We start from the raw sequence: 20902 nt of genomic DNA, 5'->3' as shown, positions 1-20902 counted from the left end.
ATGCCTGTGGAAGTATCAGAGGCGTTATACGATGACGAGGCTCACTCCGACTCTTTGGAGGAGGCTCCTTCTTAGTCGGAGTCCATGTCATCTCATCCTGCGGAGTAACCTGACTTTAGGTTTAGAATGGAGAATTTGCGCTTTTTGCTGAAGCAAGTGCTTGCTACTCTGGAGGTTCCGTAACTGAAACTTCCGGAAGAACCTGTGATTTCTAAGCTTGATAAGGTATATGAGGACAGGCTGGTGCCTCAGGCCTTCCCGGTTCCGGTTAAGATGGCAAATATTATTAAGAATGAATGGGAGCGATTAGGTTCTTCCTTTTCCCCTTTTTCCTTTAAGAAACTGTTCCTCATTCCAGACTCTCAGCTTGAGCTGTGGGGTACTGTCCCTAAGGTGGATGGTGCTATCTCCACGCTCGCAAAGCAGACAACTATTCCCATCGAGGATAGTTTGTCTTTAAAAAGCCCATGGATAAAAGGTTGGAAAACATGTTAAGGAAGATGTTTCAACACATGGGGGGGGTTTTCAGCCGGCAGCGGTCGTAGCCGCGGTTTACGGAGCTGCAACATAATGGTATAAATCCCTGTGTAAAATGGTCGAGGGGGAGACTTCCATCGACTAGATACAGGATAAGATTAAGGCGCTGAAGATCGACAATTCTTTCATCTGTGATGCCAATATGCAAATTATTCGCCTGAACGCTAAGGTGTCAGGTTTTTCCGTTTTAGCTCGCAGGGCTCTGTGGCTAAAGTCTTGGTCTGCAGACATGACTTCTAAGTCGAGGCTGTTGTCCCTGCCTTTTCAAGGAAAGATTCTATCGGGTCCAGGATTGGATTTGATCCTATCCACGGTTACAGGAGGCAAGGGAGCTTTCCTACCGCAGGATTAAAAGGCTAAGGGATCTATTTTTCGTGCGGACAAGGCCCAGAAGCCCGCCGCGAAAGCGGACCAGTCCAAGGGAACTTGGAAGCCGGCTCATTCTTGTAACAAGTCTAAGCAGAGCAAGAAGCCCGCCGAGACAAAATAGTCATGAAGGGGCGGCCCCCGACCGGTCTCCAGACCAAGTAGGGGGCAGAAGCATGGTTTCAGGACCCTTGGGTTCTGGAAGTTGTCGCCCAGGGTTACAGGATAGGGTTCAGATCCCATCCGCCAAGGGGCAGATTCCTCCTGTCAAACCTGTCTTCAAGACCGGAAAAGAGAGAAGCCTTTCTAGAATATGTGAGGGGTCTCTCCTCTTGAGGTGTTATTGTACCAGTACCCCAAGCAGAAAGGGGTCTAGGGTACTATTCAAATCTTCTTAGATTCTGGACCTAAAGTGTTTAAACAAGTTTCTGAGTGTTCCATCATTCAAAATGGAAACGTTCAGATCTATTCTGACCCTAGTTCAAGAGGGACAGTTTGTGACAACTATAGACTTGAAGGACGCTTACCTTCATGTGCCAGTTCACAGGGACCACTTCAAGTTCCTAAGATTTCCGTTTCTGGACCAACCCTTCCAGTTTGTGGCCCTTCCCTTTGGTCTGGCGACGGCCCCAAAAAGGTTCTGGGGGCACTACTTGCAGTGGCCAGAGCCAGATGCATTTCTGTGGCGCCCTATTTGGACAACATCCTAGTCCAGGCGCCGTCACTCAGTCTCGCAGAGGATCATTCGAGGGCGCTTCTTCTTTTGCTCCAATCTCACGGTTGGAAGATCAACTCAGGAAAGAGTTCCCTGGTTCCCAGCAACAGGGTGGAGTTCCTGGGCACGATAATAGACTCTATGTCCATGAAAATATTTCTCACAGACCATTGACGCAGGAAGATTGCGTCCTCTTTTCTTGCCCTTCAGTCCTCCTCAAGCCCGTCAGTGGCTCAGTGTATGGAGGTGATCAGACTCATGGTTTCCAGCATAGACGTCATTCCATTCGCTAGTTTACATCTCAGACCTCTTCAGTTGTGCATGTTGACAGTGCAACGGCAATCATTCAGAACTATCACAGCAGATATCCATGGATGCTTGGACTCGGATCTCCCTCTCTTGGTGGATCCGTCCATAGCAACTGTCCATGGGGACATCCTTCTTGAGACCGTCCTGGGAGATTGGGACCATGGACGCGAGTCTGGCAGGATGGGGAGCTGTTTGGGGTGCCAGGATGGCACAAGGAAAATGGTCCCGGGAGGAGTCTCTCCTTCCGATAAATATTTTGGAACTCCGAGCAATCTACAGTGCTCTGAAGGCATGGCCTCCTCTGTGGTCGTTCAGCTTCATCAGATCCCAGACAGACAACATAACCTCGGTGGCTTACATCAACCATCAGGGGGGTACGAGGAGCTCCCTAGCCATGAGGAAGGTGTTTCAGATATTGGAGTGGGCGGAGTCCCACAATTGCTCGCTCTCAGCGATTCACATTCCAGGTGTGGACAACTGGGAAGCAGACTTTCTCAGAAGACAATCCTTCCATCCGGGGGAATGGTCTCTTAGATAGATCTCATGGCGTCCAGACTCAATTGCAAGCTACCCCGATACGGGTTGAGGTCCAGGGATCCCCAGACAGAGCTGATAGATGCCTTAGCGGTGCCTTGGGGGTTCAGCCTAGCTTACATTTTTCCACCATTATCACTTCTACCTTGTGTAGTGGCACGCATCAAACAGGAGCAAGCTTCGGCCATTCTGATTGCTTCATTGTGGCCGTGGAGGACGTGGTTTGTGGACCTGGTGGGGATGTCATCCTCTCTGCCATGGAGGTTACGCTGTCGCAGGGATCTGCTGGAACAGGGCCTTTTTCATCATCAAAATCTCGATTCTCTGAGGCTGACTGCGTGGAGATTGAACGCACAGTCTTGGCCAAGAGAGGCTTTTCGGAAAGTGTGATTGATTCTTTCATTCAGGCAAGGAAACCAGTCACTCATCGCATCTACCATAAGGTGTGGAGGACTTACTTGTCCTGGTGTGAGAAGCATGGATATCTTTGGCATAAGGTGAAGGTATCCAGGATTCTGTCCTTTCTCCAGGATGGTTTGGAGAAGGGTCTTGCCGCCAGTTCCTTAAAGGGACAGATTTCGGCATTATCAGTCTTGTTGCATAGGAGACTCGCTGAGCTCCCTGACATCCAATCTTTAGACAGTCTGCTCCCCCATGGAGCTTAAACTTGGTCCTTAAAGGGATAGTCTAGTCAAAATTAAACTTGTATGATTCAGATAGAGGATGCAATTTTCTAATTTACTCCTATTATAATTTTTTCTTCGTTCTCTTGATATCTTTATTTTAAAAAGCTGGAATGTAAGCTTTAGAAGCCAGCCCATTTTTGGTTCAGACCTGGATAGTGCTTGCTGATTAGTGTCTAAATGTAGCGATCCAATCAGCATGCGCTACCCAGGTGCTGAACCAAAAATGGGCCGGCTCCTAGATACTTTCCAGTTTTTTTAAATAAAGATACCAAGAGAACAAAGAAAAATTGATAATAGTTTTGCTTAAAATTGCATGCTCTGTCTGAATCATGGAAGTTTATTTTTGACTAGACTATCCCTTTAAGGTATTGGGGAAGGTTCCGTTTGAGCCTATGCATTTCATTGACATTAAGATTCTGTCCTGGAGGGTTCTTTTCCTGTTGACCATTGCATCGGCACAGAGTATCTGAACTGGCTGCCTGGCAATGTGAGCATCCTTATCTGTTTTTTCATGCAGATAAGGCTGTGCTTTGCACTGGTTTGGGGTTTCTTCCCAAGGTGTGGTGTCTAACCATAACATTAATCAGGAAATAGTTTTTCCTTCTTTGTGTCCTAACCCTTCTTCTAAGGAGAGGTTACTTCATAACCTGGATGTGGTTCGTGCCTTAAAGTTCTATCTTCAGGCTACAAAGTATTTCAGACAGTCTACATCTCTTTTTGTGGTGTATTCAGGGAAGCGCAAGGGGCAGAAAGCCTCTTCTACTTCTTTGTCCTTTTGGTTGAGGAGCTTGATTCGCTTGACCTATGAGACAGCGGGACATAAGCCTCCTCAGAGGATCACGGCTTGGGCCTTCAAGAATGAGGCCTCTATGGAGCAAATTTGTAAGGCGGCTACCCGGTCCTCCTTACACACACTTACAAAAATTTACAAATTTGACGTTTTTGCTTCTGCGGAAGCAGCTTTTGGGCGAGAGGTTTTGCAGGCTGTGGTGCCCTCAGATTAGGATCTGCCTTTTCCCTCCCGGTTTCATTAAGTGTCCTCTAGATCTTGGGTATATGTTCCCAACAGTAATGAATGAAGCCGTGGACTCTCCTCCCCTTTAGATGGAAAACATAAATTATGCTTACCTGATAATTTAATTTCCATCGAGGGGAGGAGAGTCCACGGCTCCCGCCCGTATCTCCGAGGTGAGGACCTAATTTTAGTTTATCTTCTGGCACCATTTATACCCTGATATTTCTCCTACTGTTCCTTGTTCCCTCGGCAGAATGACTGGGGGATGAGGGGAGTGGGGGAGGTGTTTAAGCCTTTGGCTGGGGTGTCTTTGCCTCCTCCTGCTGGCCAGGTTCATAATTCCCAACAGTAATAAATTAAGCTGTGGACTCTCCTCCCCTCGATGCAAATGAAATTATCAGGTAAGCATAATTTGTATTTCCTACAGTATATCTTTGCATGGAGGTGTTAGGTCTGATGATAGCAGCATCAGATGCTATTCTATATGCTTTGTTTCACATGAAACCTCTCCTGCTTTGTATACTTCATCAATAATGATTATACTCAGCTCTCTCAGAACACCTATCTGTTTTTCAGAGCAAGACGGTCCCTTTCCTGGTGGATAGATTATCAGTTTATTGCTCTAGGGGCATCTTTTGTTATCACAACAGACACAAGTCTTTTGGGTTGGGGTGCAGTTTGGTGCTCTCGAATTGTGCAGAGAGTTTGGTCTCCTCAAGAGTTGAGGTTATCCATAAATTTTCTGGAACTTCATACAATCTTTAGACTGATATGCTTCAGGAAAGTTCTTCTCTGTGAAAGGCACATGTTGAGCAAAAAGAGACTGCTTCTTGGGTGGTAACTAGCCATAGAACAAGCTATTGTGCTATTGTTCGTTCCCAGGGATAGCGCTTCTCTCTTTTTATTTATGCAAATCTTCAGAGCTGGCCTGTTCTGAAAAGAGAGACATATCTGCGTTTTCAATCAGATAATGTCACAGCTGTGGCTTACATCAATCAGGTGGAACTCAATCAGATTTTTTAACAATATGGCCCTCCAGAGATGGATCTGATGGCTTCTCTGTTGAACAACAAGCTTCCCAGATATTTTGCGAGGTCCAGAGATGCTCAAGCAAGGTTTGTAGATACTCTAGTAGCTCCTTGGTCATTATATCTTGCTTACATATTTCTACCTCTAGTTCTATTACCAATAGTGATAGCTCGGAACAAGCCGGAATTGTCATCAATAATCCTAATTGCTCCAACTTGGGCTTGCAGAACTTGGTTTGTGGATCAAGTGCAGAGATGTCCAGTTGTCCTCCATGGTCTTTTCCTATGCACCATGGGCTGTCTCAAGCTCCATTTTTTCATCAAGATCTCAAATTTTTCAACTTGATGGCTTGGAGATTAAATGCCTAGTTTTAAAACTGAGATTTTTCTGATTCTCTCATTGAAACTTTAATTCAGGGGTGTTCCGTTTGATTCTGCAACCTGTTTGCAATGTGTGACCAGGTAACCTGCGCATGCGCACGGTTACATCATCACATTCCGGATATATTTGTGCATTGTTAAAGGGTTGCAAAATCTGACAGAATACAGCCCATCACCATTTGTCACCGGTTGCAAAATCCGACAAAACTGAGGTCATCGGATTTTGCAACCGCGATATGCGGAATCACTTTTATTCTTTCACAAACCAAATCCCCTCTTCCTTTTCTCGGTTGCAAAATCCAATGGCTACTGTTCTAAAACTGTCTCCTCACTGTACCCCCTGTAAGAGAAGGAGGGGATTTGCTGTGTGAAAGAATACAACTGTAAAACATGTTTTTATACAGCACGGCAACGTTATGCACTAAAGAAAACCATACATTGTCACCATACTATTGTATTTTGTAAATCGCAAAGGGATGGTGCAGCAATACAATATCATAAATGTAGGTAAACATATCACATAATTACAATCATTAGGATTGCACTGAGGAAGAACAAGTACATAGGTGCATGCATGTGCACGTCGCTTTTGCAACACCTTGACAGTGCTTAAATATGTCCGGAATGCAATGACGTAACTGTGAGCATGCACAGATAGTCTGGACGCATATTCCAAAGGGATTTATTACAAGATTTGGAAGGCTTTTCTTTCTTAGTGTGTAAAACAGGGTTTTAGCGGGCACGCTATTAGAATTCATTCAGGATGGTGAAGGTAAGGGTTTATCCGCCAGTTCTTTAAAGGGCCAAATTTTGTCTTTCTTGTTAAACAAGAATATTGAAAAGCTTCCCGACATATTCAGAATTTTGTTCAAGCTTAAGTCAGTATTTAGCCAGTGATTGAACCAGTTTCTCCTTTTTGGAAACTTATTTTAATCACTTTGGATATTCAGCTTTTTGTCTTGGAAAGTTTTTTGTTTCTCTTAGCAATTTTACCTGCTGGAAAGAGTGTTTGAAGTGTCAGCACTTTCCTGTGAATCTGCTTGTCTTGTTTATCACCAGGATAAGGCAGTTCTAAGAACTAAATTTGATTTGTTGCCTAAAGTTGTATCTTCAGATAACCTTAATCAGGAGATTGTTGTTCCAATCCAAAGAATTCTAAGGATCTGCTTCATCATAACATGGATTTTGTAAATACTTTGAGATTCTATTTACAAGCAACTATGAATTTTAGACAATCCTTTATTTTGTTCATTTTTCTGGTTCCAAGAAGGGTCAACAGGCTTACAGCAGTTACTTTAGATTCCTGGTTGAAACTTAAGTAGTTTCTGGTCATTAAGAATTTAAATACGAAAGTAGAAAGATATGAGGTTTTATGTTAATAATTTTTTTTTTTTTTTAAGTATAATTAAATAAAAGTAAAACTTTTTTTTTTGTCCTGCCCTCATTACTCATAGACTCCACAGCTTGAGTATTTGTTCCCAAGAGTAATCGCTTATGAACTCAAACCACCTTTGTGAAAGAAAATATACTTCACGGTTGTGAGAGTCCACAAGACCCGCCCATTTTCTGCTAATTTGTCTCCTACTATATTTCTCTTGTTAAGTGTATCCAGTCCACGGATCATCCATTACTTGTGGGATATATTCCCTTCCCAACAGGAAGTTGCAAGAGGATCACCCACAGCAAAGCTGCTATATAGCTCCTCCCCTCACATGTCATATCCAGTCATTCTCTTGCAACCCTCAACATAGATAGGAGGTCGTGAGAGGAGTGGTGTTTTATACTTAGTTTATTTCTTCAATCAAAAGTTTGTTATTTTTAAATGGCACCGGAGTGTGCTGTTTTTTCTCAGGCAGTATTTGGAAGAATCTGCCTGCGTTTTCTATGATCTTAGCAGAAGTAACTAAGATCCACTTGCTGTTCTCACACATTCTGAGGAGTGAGGTAACTTCAGAAAGGGAATGGCGTGCAGGTTTCCTGCAACTAAGGTATGTGCAGTAAAATATTTTTCTAAGGAATGGAATTGACTAAGAAAATGCTGCTTATTCTGAAGTAATGTAAGTAAAGCCTTAAATGCAGTGAAAGCGACTGGTATCAGGCTTATTAATAGAGATATATACTCTTCAAAAAATGTGTTTTAAAACGTTTGCTGGCATGTTAAATCGTTTTTTTAACGTACATTTGGTGATAAAACTTATTGGGGCATAATTTTTCCACATGGCTGGCTTAATTTCTGCATAGAAACAGTTACCTGAGGCTTCCCACTGTTGTAATATGAGTGGGAGGGGCCTATTTTAGCGTTTTTTTTGCGCAGTAAAAATTCAGACTCAGACTTCCTGCTTCTCCCTGCATGATCCAGGACTTCTCTAGAGGGCTCAAAAGGCTTCAAAAGTTGTATTGAGGGAGGTAATCAGTCACAGCAGAGCTGTGACAGTGTGTTTGACTGTTTTAAAAAACGTTTTTTCTCTAATGTTTATCCGTTTTGGGTATTAAGGGGTTAATCATCCATTTGCAAGTGGGTGCAATGCTCTGCTGACTTACTGCATTTACTGTGAAAATTTGGTTGGTATAACTGCTTTGGTTCATTGTTATTTCACCTTGAGACAGGTTTTGTGCTTCTTAAAGGCACAGTAGCGTTGTTTATATTGCTTGTAAACTTATTGTGAAGTGTTTTTCAAGCTTGCCAGTCTTATTGCTAGTCTGTTTAAACATGTCTGACATAGATGAATCTACTTGTTCATTATGTTTGAAAGCCAGTGTGGAGCCCCATAGGAATATGTGTACTAAATGTATTGATTTCACTTTAAATAATAAAGGTCAGTCTTTATCTATAAAAGAATTATCACCAGACGACGAGGGGGAAGTTATGCCGACTAACTCTCCTCACGTGTCAGTACCTTCGCCTCCTGCTCAGGGGGCGCATGCTATTATGGCGCCAAGTGCATCCAGAAGTATTATCTAGATTGCCAGAATTGAGAGGCAAGCGCGATAGCTCTGGGATTAGGAGAGATGCAGAGCGCGCTGGTGCTGTAAGAGCCATGTCTGATACTGCGTCACAGTTTGCAGAACATGAGGACGGAGAGCTTCATTCTGTGGGTGACGGATCTGATCCGGGGAAACCTGATTCAGAGATCTCTCATTTTAAATTTAAGCTTGAGAACCTCCGTGTATTACACGGGACTTATGGCAGACGGTCCCTAAGGTGGAGGGAGCAGTTTCTACTTTAGCAAAGCGTACCACTATCCCGGTTGAGGATATTGTGCTTTTTCGGATCCAATGGATAAAAAATTAGTAGGTTACCTTAAGAAAATGTTTGTTCAACAAGGTTTTATCCTGCAGCCTCTTGCATGCATTGCGCCTGTCACTGCTGCTGCGGCATTCTGGTTTGAGTCTCTGGAAGAGGCCATTCACACAGCTCCATTGGATGAAATTATGGGCAAGCTTAAATCACTTAAGCTAGCTAACTCATTTGTTTCTGATGCCATTGTACATTTGACTAAACTAACGGCTAAGAACTCCGGATTCGCCATCCAGGCGCGGAGGGCGCTATTGCTTCAGCTGACGTGACTTCTAAATCTAAATTACTTAATATGCCTTTCTAAGGGCAGACCTTATTCGGGCCCGGCTTGAAGGAAATTATTGCTGACATTACTGGAGGTAAGGGGCATACCCTTCCTCAGGACAGGGCCAAACCAAAGGCCAAGCAGTCTATTTTTCGTGCCTTTCGAAATTTCAAGGCAGGAGCAGCATCAACTTCCTCCGCTTCAAAACAGGGAGGAACTGTTGCTCATTTCAGACAGGCCTGGAAACCTAACCAGTCCTGGAACAAGGGCAAGCAGGCCAGAAAACCTGCTACTGCCCCCAAGACAGCATGAAGGAACGGCCCCCTATCCAGAAACGGATCTAGTGGGGGGCAGACTTTCTCTCTTCGCCCAGGCGTGGGCAAGAGATGTCCAGGATCCCTGGGCGTTGGAGATCATATCTCAGGGATATCTTCTGGATTTCAAGGCTTCCCCTCCTCAAGGGAGATTTCATCTTTCAAGGTTATCAGAAAACCAGATAAAGAAAGAGGCATTCCTACGCTGTGTACAGGACCTCCTAGTAATGGGGGTGATCCATCCAGTTCCGCGGACGGAACAAGGACAGGGATTTTATTCAAATCTGTTTGTGGTTCCCAAGAAAGAGGGTACCTTCAGACCAATTTTGGACCTAAAGATATTAAACAAATTCCTAAGAGTTCCATCATTCAAAATGGAAACTATTCGGACCATCCTACCCATGATCCAAGAGGGTCAGTACATGTCCACAGTGGACTTAAAGGAGGCCTACCTTCATATACCGATTCAAAAAGATCATCATCGGTTCCTAAGATTTGCCTTTCTAGACAGGCATTACCAATTTGTAACCCTCCCCTTCGGGTTGGCTACGGCCCCGAGAATCTTTACAAAGGTTCTGGGCTCACTTCTGGCGGTTCTAAGACCGCGAGGCATAGCGGTGGCTCCGTATCTAGACGACATCCTGATACAGGCGTCAAGCTTTCAAATTGCCAAGTCTCATACAGAGATAGTTCTGGCATTTCTGAGGTCGCATGGGTGGAAAGTTAACGTGGAAAAGAGTTCTCTATCACCACTCACAAGAGTCTCCTTCCTAGGGACTCTGATAGATTCTGTAGAAATTAAAATTTACCTGACGGAGGCCAGGTTATCAAAACTTTTAAATGCTTGCTGTGTTCTTCATTCCATTCCACGCCCGTCATTGGCTCAGTGCATGGAAGTAATCGGCTTAATGGTAGCGGCAATGGACATGTTGCCATTTGCGCGCCTGCATCTCAGACCGCTGCAATTGTGCATGCTAGGTCAGTGGAATGGGGATTACTCAGATTTGTCCCCTCTACTAAATCTGGATCAAGAGACCAGAGATTCTCTTCTCTGGTGGCTATCTCGGGTCCATCTGTCCAAGGGTATGACCTGTCGCAGGCCAGATTGGACGATTGTAAAAACAGATGCCAGCCTTCTAGGCTGGGGCGCAGTATGGAATTCCCTGAGGGCTCAGGGATTGTGGACTCAGGAGGAGAAACTCCTCCCAATAAATATTCTGGAGTTAAGAGCAATATTCAATGCTCTCCTAGCTTGGCCTCAGTTAGCAACACTGAGGTTCATCAGATTTCAGTCGGACAATATCACGACTGTGGCTTACATCAACCATCAAGGGGGAACCAGGAGTTCCCTAGCGATGTTAGAAGTCTCAAAGATAATTCGCTGGGCAGAGTCTCACTCTTGCCACTTGTCAGCGATCCACATCCCAGGCGTGGAGAACTGGGAGGCGGATTTTCTAAGTCGTCAGACTTTTCATCCGGGGGAGTGGGAACTCCATCCGGAGGTGTTCGCTCAACTGGTCCATCGTTGGGGCAAACCAGAACTGGATCTCATGGCGTCTCGCCAGAACGCCAAGCTTCCTCGTTACGGATCCAGGTCCAGGGACCCGGGATCGACGCTGATAGATGCTCTAGCAGCTCCTTGGTTCTTCAACCTGGCTTATGTGTTTCCACCGTTTCCTCTGCTCCCTCGACTGATCGCCAAGATCAAGCAGGAGAGAGCATCGGTGATTCTGATAGCGCCTGCGTGGCCATGCAGGACCTGGTATGCAGACCTAGTGGACATGTCATCCTGTCCACCATGGACACTACCTCTGAGGCAAGACCTTCTAATACAAGGTCCTTTCAATCATCCAAATCTAATTTCTCTGAGACTTACTGCATGGAGATTGAACGCTTGATTCTATCAAAGCGTGGCTTCTCCGTGTCAGTTATTGATACCTTAATACAGGCACGAAAGCCTGTTACCAGGAAAATCTACCATAAGATATGGCGTAAATACCTTTATTGGTGCGAATCCAAGAGTTACTCATGGAGTAAAGTTAGGATTCCTAGGATATTGTCCTTTCTCCAAGAGGGTTTGGACAAAGGCTTATCAGCTAGTTCTTTAAAAGGACAGATCTCTGCTCTGTCTATTCTTTTGCACAAGCGTCTGGCAGAAGTTCCAGACGTCCAGGCATTTTGTCAGGCTTTGGTTAGGATTAAGCCTGTGTTTAAAGCTGTTGCTCCTCCGTGGAGCTTAAACTTGGTTCTTAAAGTTCTTCAAGGAGTTCCGTTTGAACCCCTTCATTCCATTGATATTAAACTTTTATCTTGGAAAGTTCTGTTTTTGATGGCTATTTCCTCGGCTTGAAGAGTCTCTGAGTTATCTGCCTTACATTGTGATTCTCCTTATCTGATTTTCCATTCAGACAAGGTAGTTCTGCGTACTAAACCTGGGTTTTTACCTAAGGTGGTTTCTAACAGGAATATCAATCAAGAGATTGTTGTTCCGTCATTGTGCCCTAATCCTTCTTCAAAGAAGGAACGTCTTTTACATAATCTGGACGTAGTCCGTGCCTTGAAGTTCTACTTACAGGCAACTAAAGATTTTCGTCAAACATCTGCCCTGTTTGTCGTTTACTCTGGGCAGAGGAGAGGTCAAAAGGCTTCGGCAACTTCTCTCTCCTTTTGGCTTAGAAGCATAATACGCTTAGCCTATGAGACTGCTGGACAGCAGCCCCCTGAAAGGATTACAGCTCATTCTACTAGAGCTGTGGCTTCCACCTGGGCCTTTAAAAATGAGGCCTCTGTTGAACAGATTTACAAGGCTGCGACTTGGTCTTCGCTTCACACTTTTTCAAAATTTTACAAATTTGACACTTTTGCTTCTTCGGAGGCTGTTTTTAGGGAGAAAGGTTCTACAGGCAGTGGTTCCTTCCATTTAAGTTCCTGCCTTGTCCCTCCCATCATCCGTGTACTTAAGCTTTGGTATTGGTATCCCACAAGTAATGGATGATCCGTGGACTGGATACACTTAACAAGAGAAAACATAATTTATGCTTACCTGATAAATTTATTTCTCTTGTAGTGTATCCAGTCCACGGCCCGCCCTGTCCTTTTAAGGCAGGTCTAAATTTTTAATTAAACTACAGTCACCACTGCACCCTATGGTTTCTCCTTTCTCGTCTTGTTTCGGTCGAATGACTGGATATGACATGTGAGGGGAGGAGCTATATAGCAGCTTTGCTGTGGGTGATCCTCTTGCAACTTCCTCTTGGGAAGGGAATATATCCCACAAGTAATGGATGATCCGTGGACTGGATACACTACAAGAGAAATAAATTTATCAGGTAAGCATAAATTATGTTTTTTTCTAACTGCAGTTCAAGTTTCCTTTTCATCCCTGCTCCTTTTCCTTGTTCTTGTCCTTTCCTAAGAATTTTCTTTTTCTTGGCAATATGTCAGACTAGTTTACCAATGAGGTGGGAGGGGTTTTAAGTGCTCTTGGAGTTTTGGGAATCTTTGCCTCCTCCTAGTGGCCAGGAGTGGAATTCCCATGAGTAATGGCTGATAGAAATTAATTTATCAGTTAAGCATAAATGATGTGTTTTTCTTTCTTATCTATTTAGGTTCCGGTACAATCTTGGTTTGATGACATGACTGATACAGAACTGATGGATCTAATTCCCTTCTTTGAAGGACTTAGCAAAGAAGAAAATGTTTACAACATGCTCCACAAACTTTGCAACAGGTAGCCATGGTGCTGCTTCCTTCCATCAGTGCACATCTAAGAACTGCGGACTGAGCTTTATCAGTTAAACTTTGCTACTATATCATGACACCTATGATACAAAGCAAAATGTTCTGGTGAAGACATACATTGTATACAGGAAACTCTGCTCTTGTTCTTCCAGGGGTTTGAGTGATGCCATTTTTAGCTCAAGTTAAACCTTTGTTGCTGAAGAGCCAAGCAACCAATTGAATCATGTTTTGCAGCTTCACAGCATTTCAGAACAATGAAGAACTAAACTAGATATTTTTAAAGAACTGTTTTCACAAATTTTCATAAAATTGAACTTTTCAGGCTTTTTATAAAGAAAAACACACCAAATAAAAAAAACTATAGATATATAATCAACAAAGTATAAATAAAACTGCTTGATGCTGGCAGCATTTGTAGTTTGCCCTTCTAGGTTGCCCCTACACTATGCAGACCGTTTCCCCTTTGCTTAGAGCAGTTGATCTGACTCTGATATTTTTTCCTACGGATAAAGTGCCTTTACCAGTGTTGATTTTAAGAAAGAATTACATTTTCTACTTTCCAGGCGTGAGGTTTTTAACGTCTTGATGCTTTAAATGGAACAAAACTTTCTAAAGCCCTTTTTACAGGGAGGAAAAAAACTGGGGTTATAGATGCAGGTTGCAAATTTTCCATTTTTCAGTTGTGTTAAGTTTTAGGAATTTCAAATATCCAAATGTACTTATTATACAGTTTGAGACAATATGCTTTCTCTATTTACTGATTATTATTTATGTACAATTCCCTTTAGACATAGCATTTGGTAAATAAAATTAAATTTTTTTTTTCTCTCCATAAAACAAAATAAATGAAAAACACGCAAGCTTTTGGATCTTTGTGGTGGCGTTAAGGTCACTGTAGCATCAACTTAACAGATCATTTATATTCTCTTCATACGCACAACTCGATTCTTTTAAAGGACGTTGTAGGAATATTAAGTAGTATTGAATAATGTTCTACGGGAAGAATGGGAAAAAAAAAAAAAAGATCTATTTATTTATAAAGAGTTTCATTTTACTATTGAAACTATGCTGGATGCATTGAGTTGTTTGTATAAGGTTTTATTTTTTTAACTGCTGCTACTGTCCAGTCGCCAAATATGTTGACCACCGGCTGTCAAACTGTTCTCTGCCACTGTGCCTATGCTTTGAATATATTCACTATTTGCTGCAGACTCCGGCAGTACATAGAGATGATATATAACAACTGTTATCACTCTATGAATTGTATACCTTTTTCTAATTGTTTTTAAGGTATGTGTATTTAGCCTCAGGAATACACTTTATTTTTTTTTGTAGAGGTTTTACTGCCCGGAGGGCAAAAATTCATTTTTTTTTTCTCCCACGATGAAAATGTCAATAGTAAAAAAATTTTTTATAATAATCTTCATTTGGAACCATGTTTTTGATCCCCCATAGGCACATCATATAATTTCACATTTTATGAACCAGTGTTTGTTTTTGCTCATTAATTGAGTTGCCCTTAATATCAATTAATGCTGAATCAACTGTAGTTTTTCCCCATACGTTGTAATTTTTAGTAAAAAATAAATTAATATATATGGTAAGTTTGATGGAATTTATTGTAATTGTCCCCCAATGTACTGTTCTCGGTTTACAGCGTTTTATCAGTGAAGTCTTGTAAACCGTATCATGGCATTTGTAATAAATACCTGATGGTGCATACATCTTAACAAAGCTTTAGTTTTTTTTTGTTTTACATTTCACATTTTTTTTTCTATTTAAAAAAAACAGCCATCACAGACACCCTAACATTGTAAAAAAAAATATTTATTTATTTTTGTTTGTTTTTTATTTTTTGTTTAGTTTTTTTGCAAGTACAATATGCTCTTTTAGATAATGCTTCATAGCTGTCACATTATTTATTCATGCAGTAATATTTACAATTTGATTTGTCGTCATTTTTATTTTTGAATAATCTAGACAATAAGGTACACCAAGAGTGCCAACTTGCCAATTCCTTATACTATGACATGTTAATGGAATTTGGCTATAAATAGCCCTGCTGATTCGATCTTCTATATTTTAAGCTATTGATGAGTGCATTGCCATTTTTTTGTAATAGTGACATTGTATATTCTAAGTTTCATCATTGAACCAAGCCAGCAAAGATAATATATTGCCAGATAACTTATTCATTTGTTGCCAAATAGTCAAGGAATTCAAGGCTTCTTGGTTGATGCTACACTGAAGCAAATATACTCTTCATTTTCTATATAACAAAAGATGGTTTTATTTTCATTTTTTATTTTGGTATCTTGCCTTAAAATGTTTATTCACAATGATATTCATTTCGTATTTGCTCACAGAGAACATTGTTTTAAACCTGTTGTAATGATCCCAAAGTATGTTTTATTAAAATAACTTAAATGGGAGATGTCGGAATTGTTTTCATGTACATATACCAATAATTTTACAGGTTTTTTTTTTATTATTTTGATTTGAGATTCATTATTTTTATTTAATAAAACTAAATTACCTATTATGTTCCAGTAAATCTGCTGGGATTTTAAAGGTGAATGAATATTTAAGATTAGTTTTGATATTGTAACAATTTTTGGCCTATTAAATACAATATAAAAATTATGAAGAATATTTGTACATTATTCATTTGTACATCTGCAATATTTCTATAATTCCCCTTTCATTTTTTTCCAAATCCTTTTTTGATATTTACTATAAATTAAAAGAAACTAGAAATATTATATAAGCCAAATGTAAAAAATTTGACAAATGTTTACAGATGATGCTAATCAATTATTACATCGTATTTCAATGACTCTCTAAATTACTGTACTTCAGTGACATAGGTTCCTTAAACATATCACTGCCACCCATTTTAAAATTCAGTCCTGTATGCAAATAACGGTGCTGATTACATACTTATATGTGTAGCCACATCTTTTGTACATTTTTTTGTTATATAAATACATTATATAAATGACTGCATGTTCAATGCAGAAAAATGATGAATTATTTCTGTACATCATCCCTTCAATGTATGTTTGCCCTCTGATTTAACAATAAAACAAAAGTACTAAATGATACACACAATCTTACTTGGCTGTTCCATTATAGTATTTTGATAGAGATTGCTTTGTGTTTCGTAATCTGAATTCCCCGTACACAAAAAAAAGTGGGACTAATAAAATATTTGTTATATTTCTTTTCATTAAGATGTTTTTGCTCTTTGTACATAACTTGTTTAACTGCTGGCAGGGAGGAGATTCTTTTTCATTACATCAGATACAGAAGGTGAGTTTCAAATCGTTAGACTTTGTAAATAAACCCCCATCAGGTTGTATTGCTTTGCCTTCACTAATAGATTATAAATTGTATTAATACTTTTAGTATTTAATAGTGTGCAACTCGAAGTCCCTTATTTTTCACGGGCAAATACAAGTTAAATTATCGTTTAGCTGTAAAGCACATAAACACATCTCAGTGAAAACATATACATCAATATGTTTTCTATCTAATACGAGGAGAGTCCACGGCTTTATTCATTACATGTGGGAAAATACAGACCTGGCCACCAGCAGGTGGCAGATACCCCAGCCAAAGACTTAGTGAAAGTTTCTGTCAGTTTCATCGTTCATAATGGAGACTATAAGGTCTATACTGCCCCTAGTTCAAGAGGGTCAGTTTATGACTATGATAGACTTGAAGGACGCTTACCTTCATGTGAAACAAAACAAACAATGCCAGTATTTGGCGCTTACGATCCCTGGAACTGTGATGGCAGTTGGTGGGTAAAGCCGGTTACTCCTTTGAGACGAAAGTGGGAGTGTTAGTGCTGATCGCTTGAATCATGCGAACCTCACTTCCGTATACTTGCAAGATCAGACGCTGCCCATGACGTGTGATGGATTCTCGCCAATCACATCAGGAGAAGAAGACACTGCAAAAAAGAACAGGACAGGCGCAGCCCAGACTCAAGTGAAATACAATTTATTGGGAGGTAAGGGCGCTTAGACAAATGGCTACTTACAAAATTAAAAACATAAAATGCAGAACTGGAAATAGTATCTAGAACAAATGACAACTGCAGCCGTTCCACTGTAAGAAGGATAAGCCCAGCGTACAACGTCCGCCTCAGCCGTAATAAATTAACCAAGTGCAGATATGGTTGCTGGATGTACCTTCACGATTCAGGTGGTGGAATAGGCTAAGTGTGCAGATAGTCCACCAAAGGTAAGTCTCTACCGCGTTTCGTTCTTGGTTCGCCCAGCCTTTTTTAAGAGTGATTCAAATGTTAGCTCCACCAACCGGCTTTTAAAGGAGCCAATGGGAGATTAGTGCAAAATGTAGCCAATCCAGGGCCATGTTTACCTTTAGCAGCTGTGACATGAATACTATTACAGAGCTGTGTTATTTAGGCATAATATACATTAGAAATAGTAAAAATGCTAAAACATCTGTTATTACAATGTGCTGAGCATCCTAAAAACAACAAAAACTACAATTAAAAAATGTATATGTACAATGAGTTAAAAATCGTTCTCAAAACAATTAGGTACCAATCTTTAAAGCATAGATCAAATCAAAACTAAAAATCCAAATATGCAGACAGCACTATCTAACAACCAGTATGAGCTATAATAAAAAATCTATATGATTTTGCAAATAAAAAAAATCTGCATAAATGCTTGCAGGTCCATTTCAATATTTAGGCCTGCTGGGGTGCATGGAAATCAACTGATATATCCAAAAGGACTCTCTGCGCCTTAAGGTTAATAGCCTATTGGGATATTTGTTAGAGCATCCAGTCTATAACTTGGATTTCAAGCATGAGGGTCTGAATTATGGGTGTAATCTAAAATGTTCAGGGACACTGTGTTTTTATAAACTTTAATGTTGTTGACGTGTTCATTTAATCTGGTGCAGATGTTTCTTTTGCTTCTCCTTGCATAGATCATTTTGCAACTTAACCAGTATACTACATATGTAGTTCTGCAGTTGCATTTATATTTCAGGTTAAAAGTTTTTGTCCCCCAGATTGGGTAAAAATTAATTGTCCCTATCTACGTATTTGCACATACTGCATCTTTGTACACACATTTGTAAGTGCCTGGTTTCTGTTCCAACCAATGTGTGGTTGTTAATGTTCTCTGTTGTTTTAATGGTTCGCGAAATTTTGTGAGTGCCATATATTTTTTTTAAATCTGTATTTCTTTTGTTAAGTGTGTTCAGTCCACGGGTCATCCATTACTTATGGGATATATCTCCTTCCCAACAGGAAGTTGCAAGAGGATCACCCAAGCAGAGCTGCTATATAGCTCCTCCCCTCACATGTCATATCCAGTCATTCTCTTGCAACCTCAACAAAGAAGGAGGTCGCGGGAGGAGTTGGAGTTTTTACTTAATTATTCTTCAATCAAAAGTTTAGTTATTTTAAATGGCACCGGAGTGTGCTGTTTTTCTCTATCTAGGCAGTATTTGGAAGAAGTAACTGCCTGCGTTTTTCTATGATCTTAGCAGGCGTAACTAAGATCCACTGGCTGTTCTCGACATTCTGAGGAGTGGGGTAACTTCAGATCATGGGAATAGCATGCGGGGTCCCCCCGCAAATGAGGTATGTGCAGTACAATATTTTTCTGGGAATGGAATTGACTAAGAAAACACTGCTGTATACCCGTATGATGTAAGTACAGCCTTAAATGCAGTAGTAGTGACTGGTATCAGGCTGATGAATGTATGCACAGTAGAGTTATTCTTCTAGAGGACCAGAATTGACTGAGAAGATACTGTTAATACTGAAATAATGTTTAAAGGGACAGTTTACTCAAAAATGTTCTTCCCTTTAATTTGTTCCCAATGATCCACTTTACCTGCTGAGTGTATTAAATTGTTTACAAGTAGCTCCTTTACCCTTATATTGGCATTTGAAATTGTTGATTTAGCATGTGGTATCCCCCACCTATTCTGAAAGTTTGTGGCCTCGCGTACCAGCTATAGATAAGCTTTGTAAACCAGCCAGCCAGAAGAAATTACACTCCCAGTCGGATATAGCAGAGATAAGGTATAAAATGTTGATTTTCCATTGTTCTCTCAAAGTACTGGTGATTGTTTTAAGGACAGATATAAGAAAAAGAAGCAGGTATATTTGCACATGTGATACAGTAATGAGATCGGATTATACTACAAGCTCAACCCCATTTTATTAGGTTGTGGCTCAAAACACAAAATCAGAGCTTTAATATACAACAAATAAGCCTTAATAAGCTAAATTTTCATACATTTTTTACTTATTTTTTCTGCAGTTGGTAAAAAAAGCAATTGTAAACACATTAAGGGAAAAAACTATTTTTACAGTATACTGTCCCTTTAAGCCTTATCTGCAGTGGAAGCGACTGGTAGCAGGCTTAGTGATAACTTTGATGACATTAAAAGAAGTTTGAAAAACGTTTACTGGCATGTATTCGTTTTTGTGAGGTACTTGGTGATAAATCCTTTTGGGCATAATTTTACTTATTTTCCACATGGCTAACATATATATCTGCATAGAAACCGTTATATCAGGTCTCCCCACTGTTGTAAATGAGCGGGAGGGGCCTTTTTTAGCGCCTTGTTGCGCAGTTAAAATTCTAGCACAGTCTTCCTGCTTCTTCCTCCTTGATCCAGGACGTCTCTAGAGAGCTCAGGGGTCTTCAAATTCTTTTCTTGAGGGAGGTAATCAGTCACAGCAGACCTGTGACAGTGTGTTAGACTGTGATAAAAACGTTTAATATTTAATATAATTTGATATCCGTTTTTTTGGGTACTGAGGGGTTAATCATCCTTTTGCTAATGGGTGCAATCCTCTGCTAATTAATACATTTAAAGAATTGTTGACTATAACTGAATTAGTTTCTTTGTTATTCAACTGTGTTTTTTAAAAGTGCTGCCAGCGTTTTTTTTATATTGCTTGTGAACTTATTGAAAGTAATTCCAAGCTTGCTAGCTTCATTGCTAGTCTGTTTAAACATGTCTGATACAGAGGAATCTGCTTGTTCAGTTATGTTTAAAAGCCAATGTGGAGCCCAATAGAAATATGTGTACCAATTGTATTGATATTACTTTGAAAAAAGTCAATCTGTACCGATAAAGAAATTATCACCAGACAACGAGGGGGCAGTTATGCCGTCTAACTCTCCTCACGTGTCAGTACCTTCGTCTCCCGCTCGGGAGGTGCGTGAGATTGAGGCGCCAAGTACATCAAGGCCCTTACAAATCACTTTACATGATATGGCTAATGTTATGAAGGAAGTATTATACAATATGCCCGAGTTAAGAGGCAAGCGCGACAGTTCTGGGTTAAGGACAGAGCGCGCCCAATGACACGAGAGCCATGTCTGATACTGCGTCACAATTTGCAGAACATGAGGACGGAGAGCTTCATTCTGTGGGTGACGGTTCTGATTCGGGGAGACTGGATTCAGAAATTTTAAATTTAAGCTTGAGAACCTCCGCGTGTTGCTAGGGGAGGTGTTAGCGGCTCTGAATGATTGTGACACGGTGGCAATCCCAGAGAAATTATGTAGGCTGGATAAATACTACGCGTACCGGTGTGTACTGACGTTTTTCCTATACCAAAGAGGCTTACAGAGATTATTAGTTTGGAGTGGGGATAGACCCGGTGTGCCTTTTTCCCCTCCTCCGATATTTAGAAAAAAT

At 40.8% G+C, this 20902-nt stretch overlaps 1 protein-coding gene across 1 annotated transcript in view; it reads left to right on the top strand.

Annotated features, from left to right (window-relative positions):
* CTDSPL (CTD small phosphatase like) overlaps positions 1–14923 on the top strand; it is a 302498-nt gene extending 287575 nt beyond the window's left edge. The window contains 1 exon segment of the mRNA XM_053713772.1: positions 13057–14923. Within this exon segment, the coding sequence (XP_053569747.1) occupies positions 13057–13182 (126 nt within the window). The 3' untranslated portion in view covers positions 13183–14923.
* Positions 14924–20902: the final 5979 nt, after the last annotated feature.

Source organism: Bombina bombina, chromosome 5 (assembly GCF_027579735.1).
Source record: "Bombina bombina isolate aBomBom1 chromosome 5, aBomBom1.pri, whole genome shotgun sequence".
Classification (NCBI taxonomy): Eukaryota; Metazoa; Chordata; class Amphibia; order Anura; family Bombinatoridae; genus Bombina; species Bombina bombina.
The sequence above is the reverse complement of the archived record's forward strand: the minus strand, read 5'-3'. Positions and strand labels throughout refer to the sequence as shown.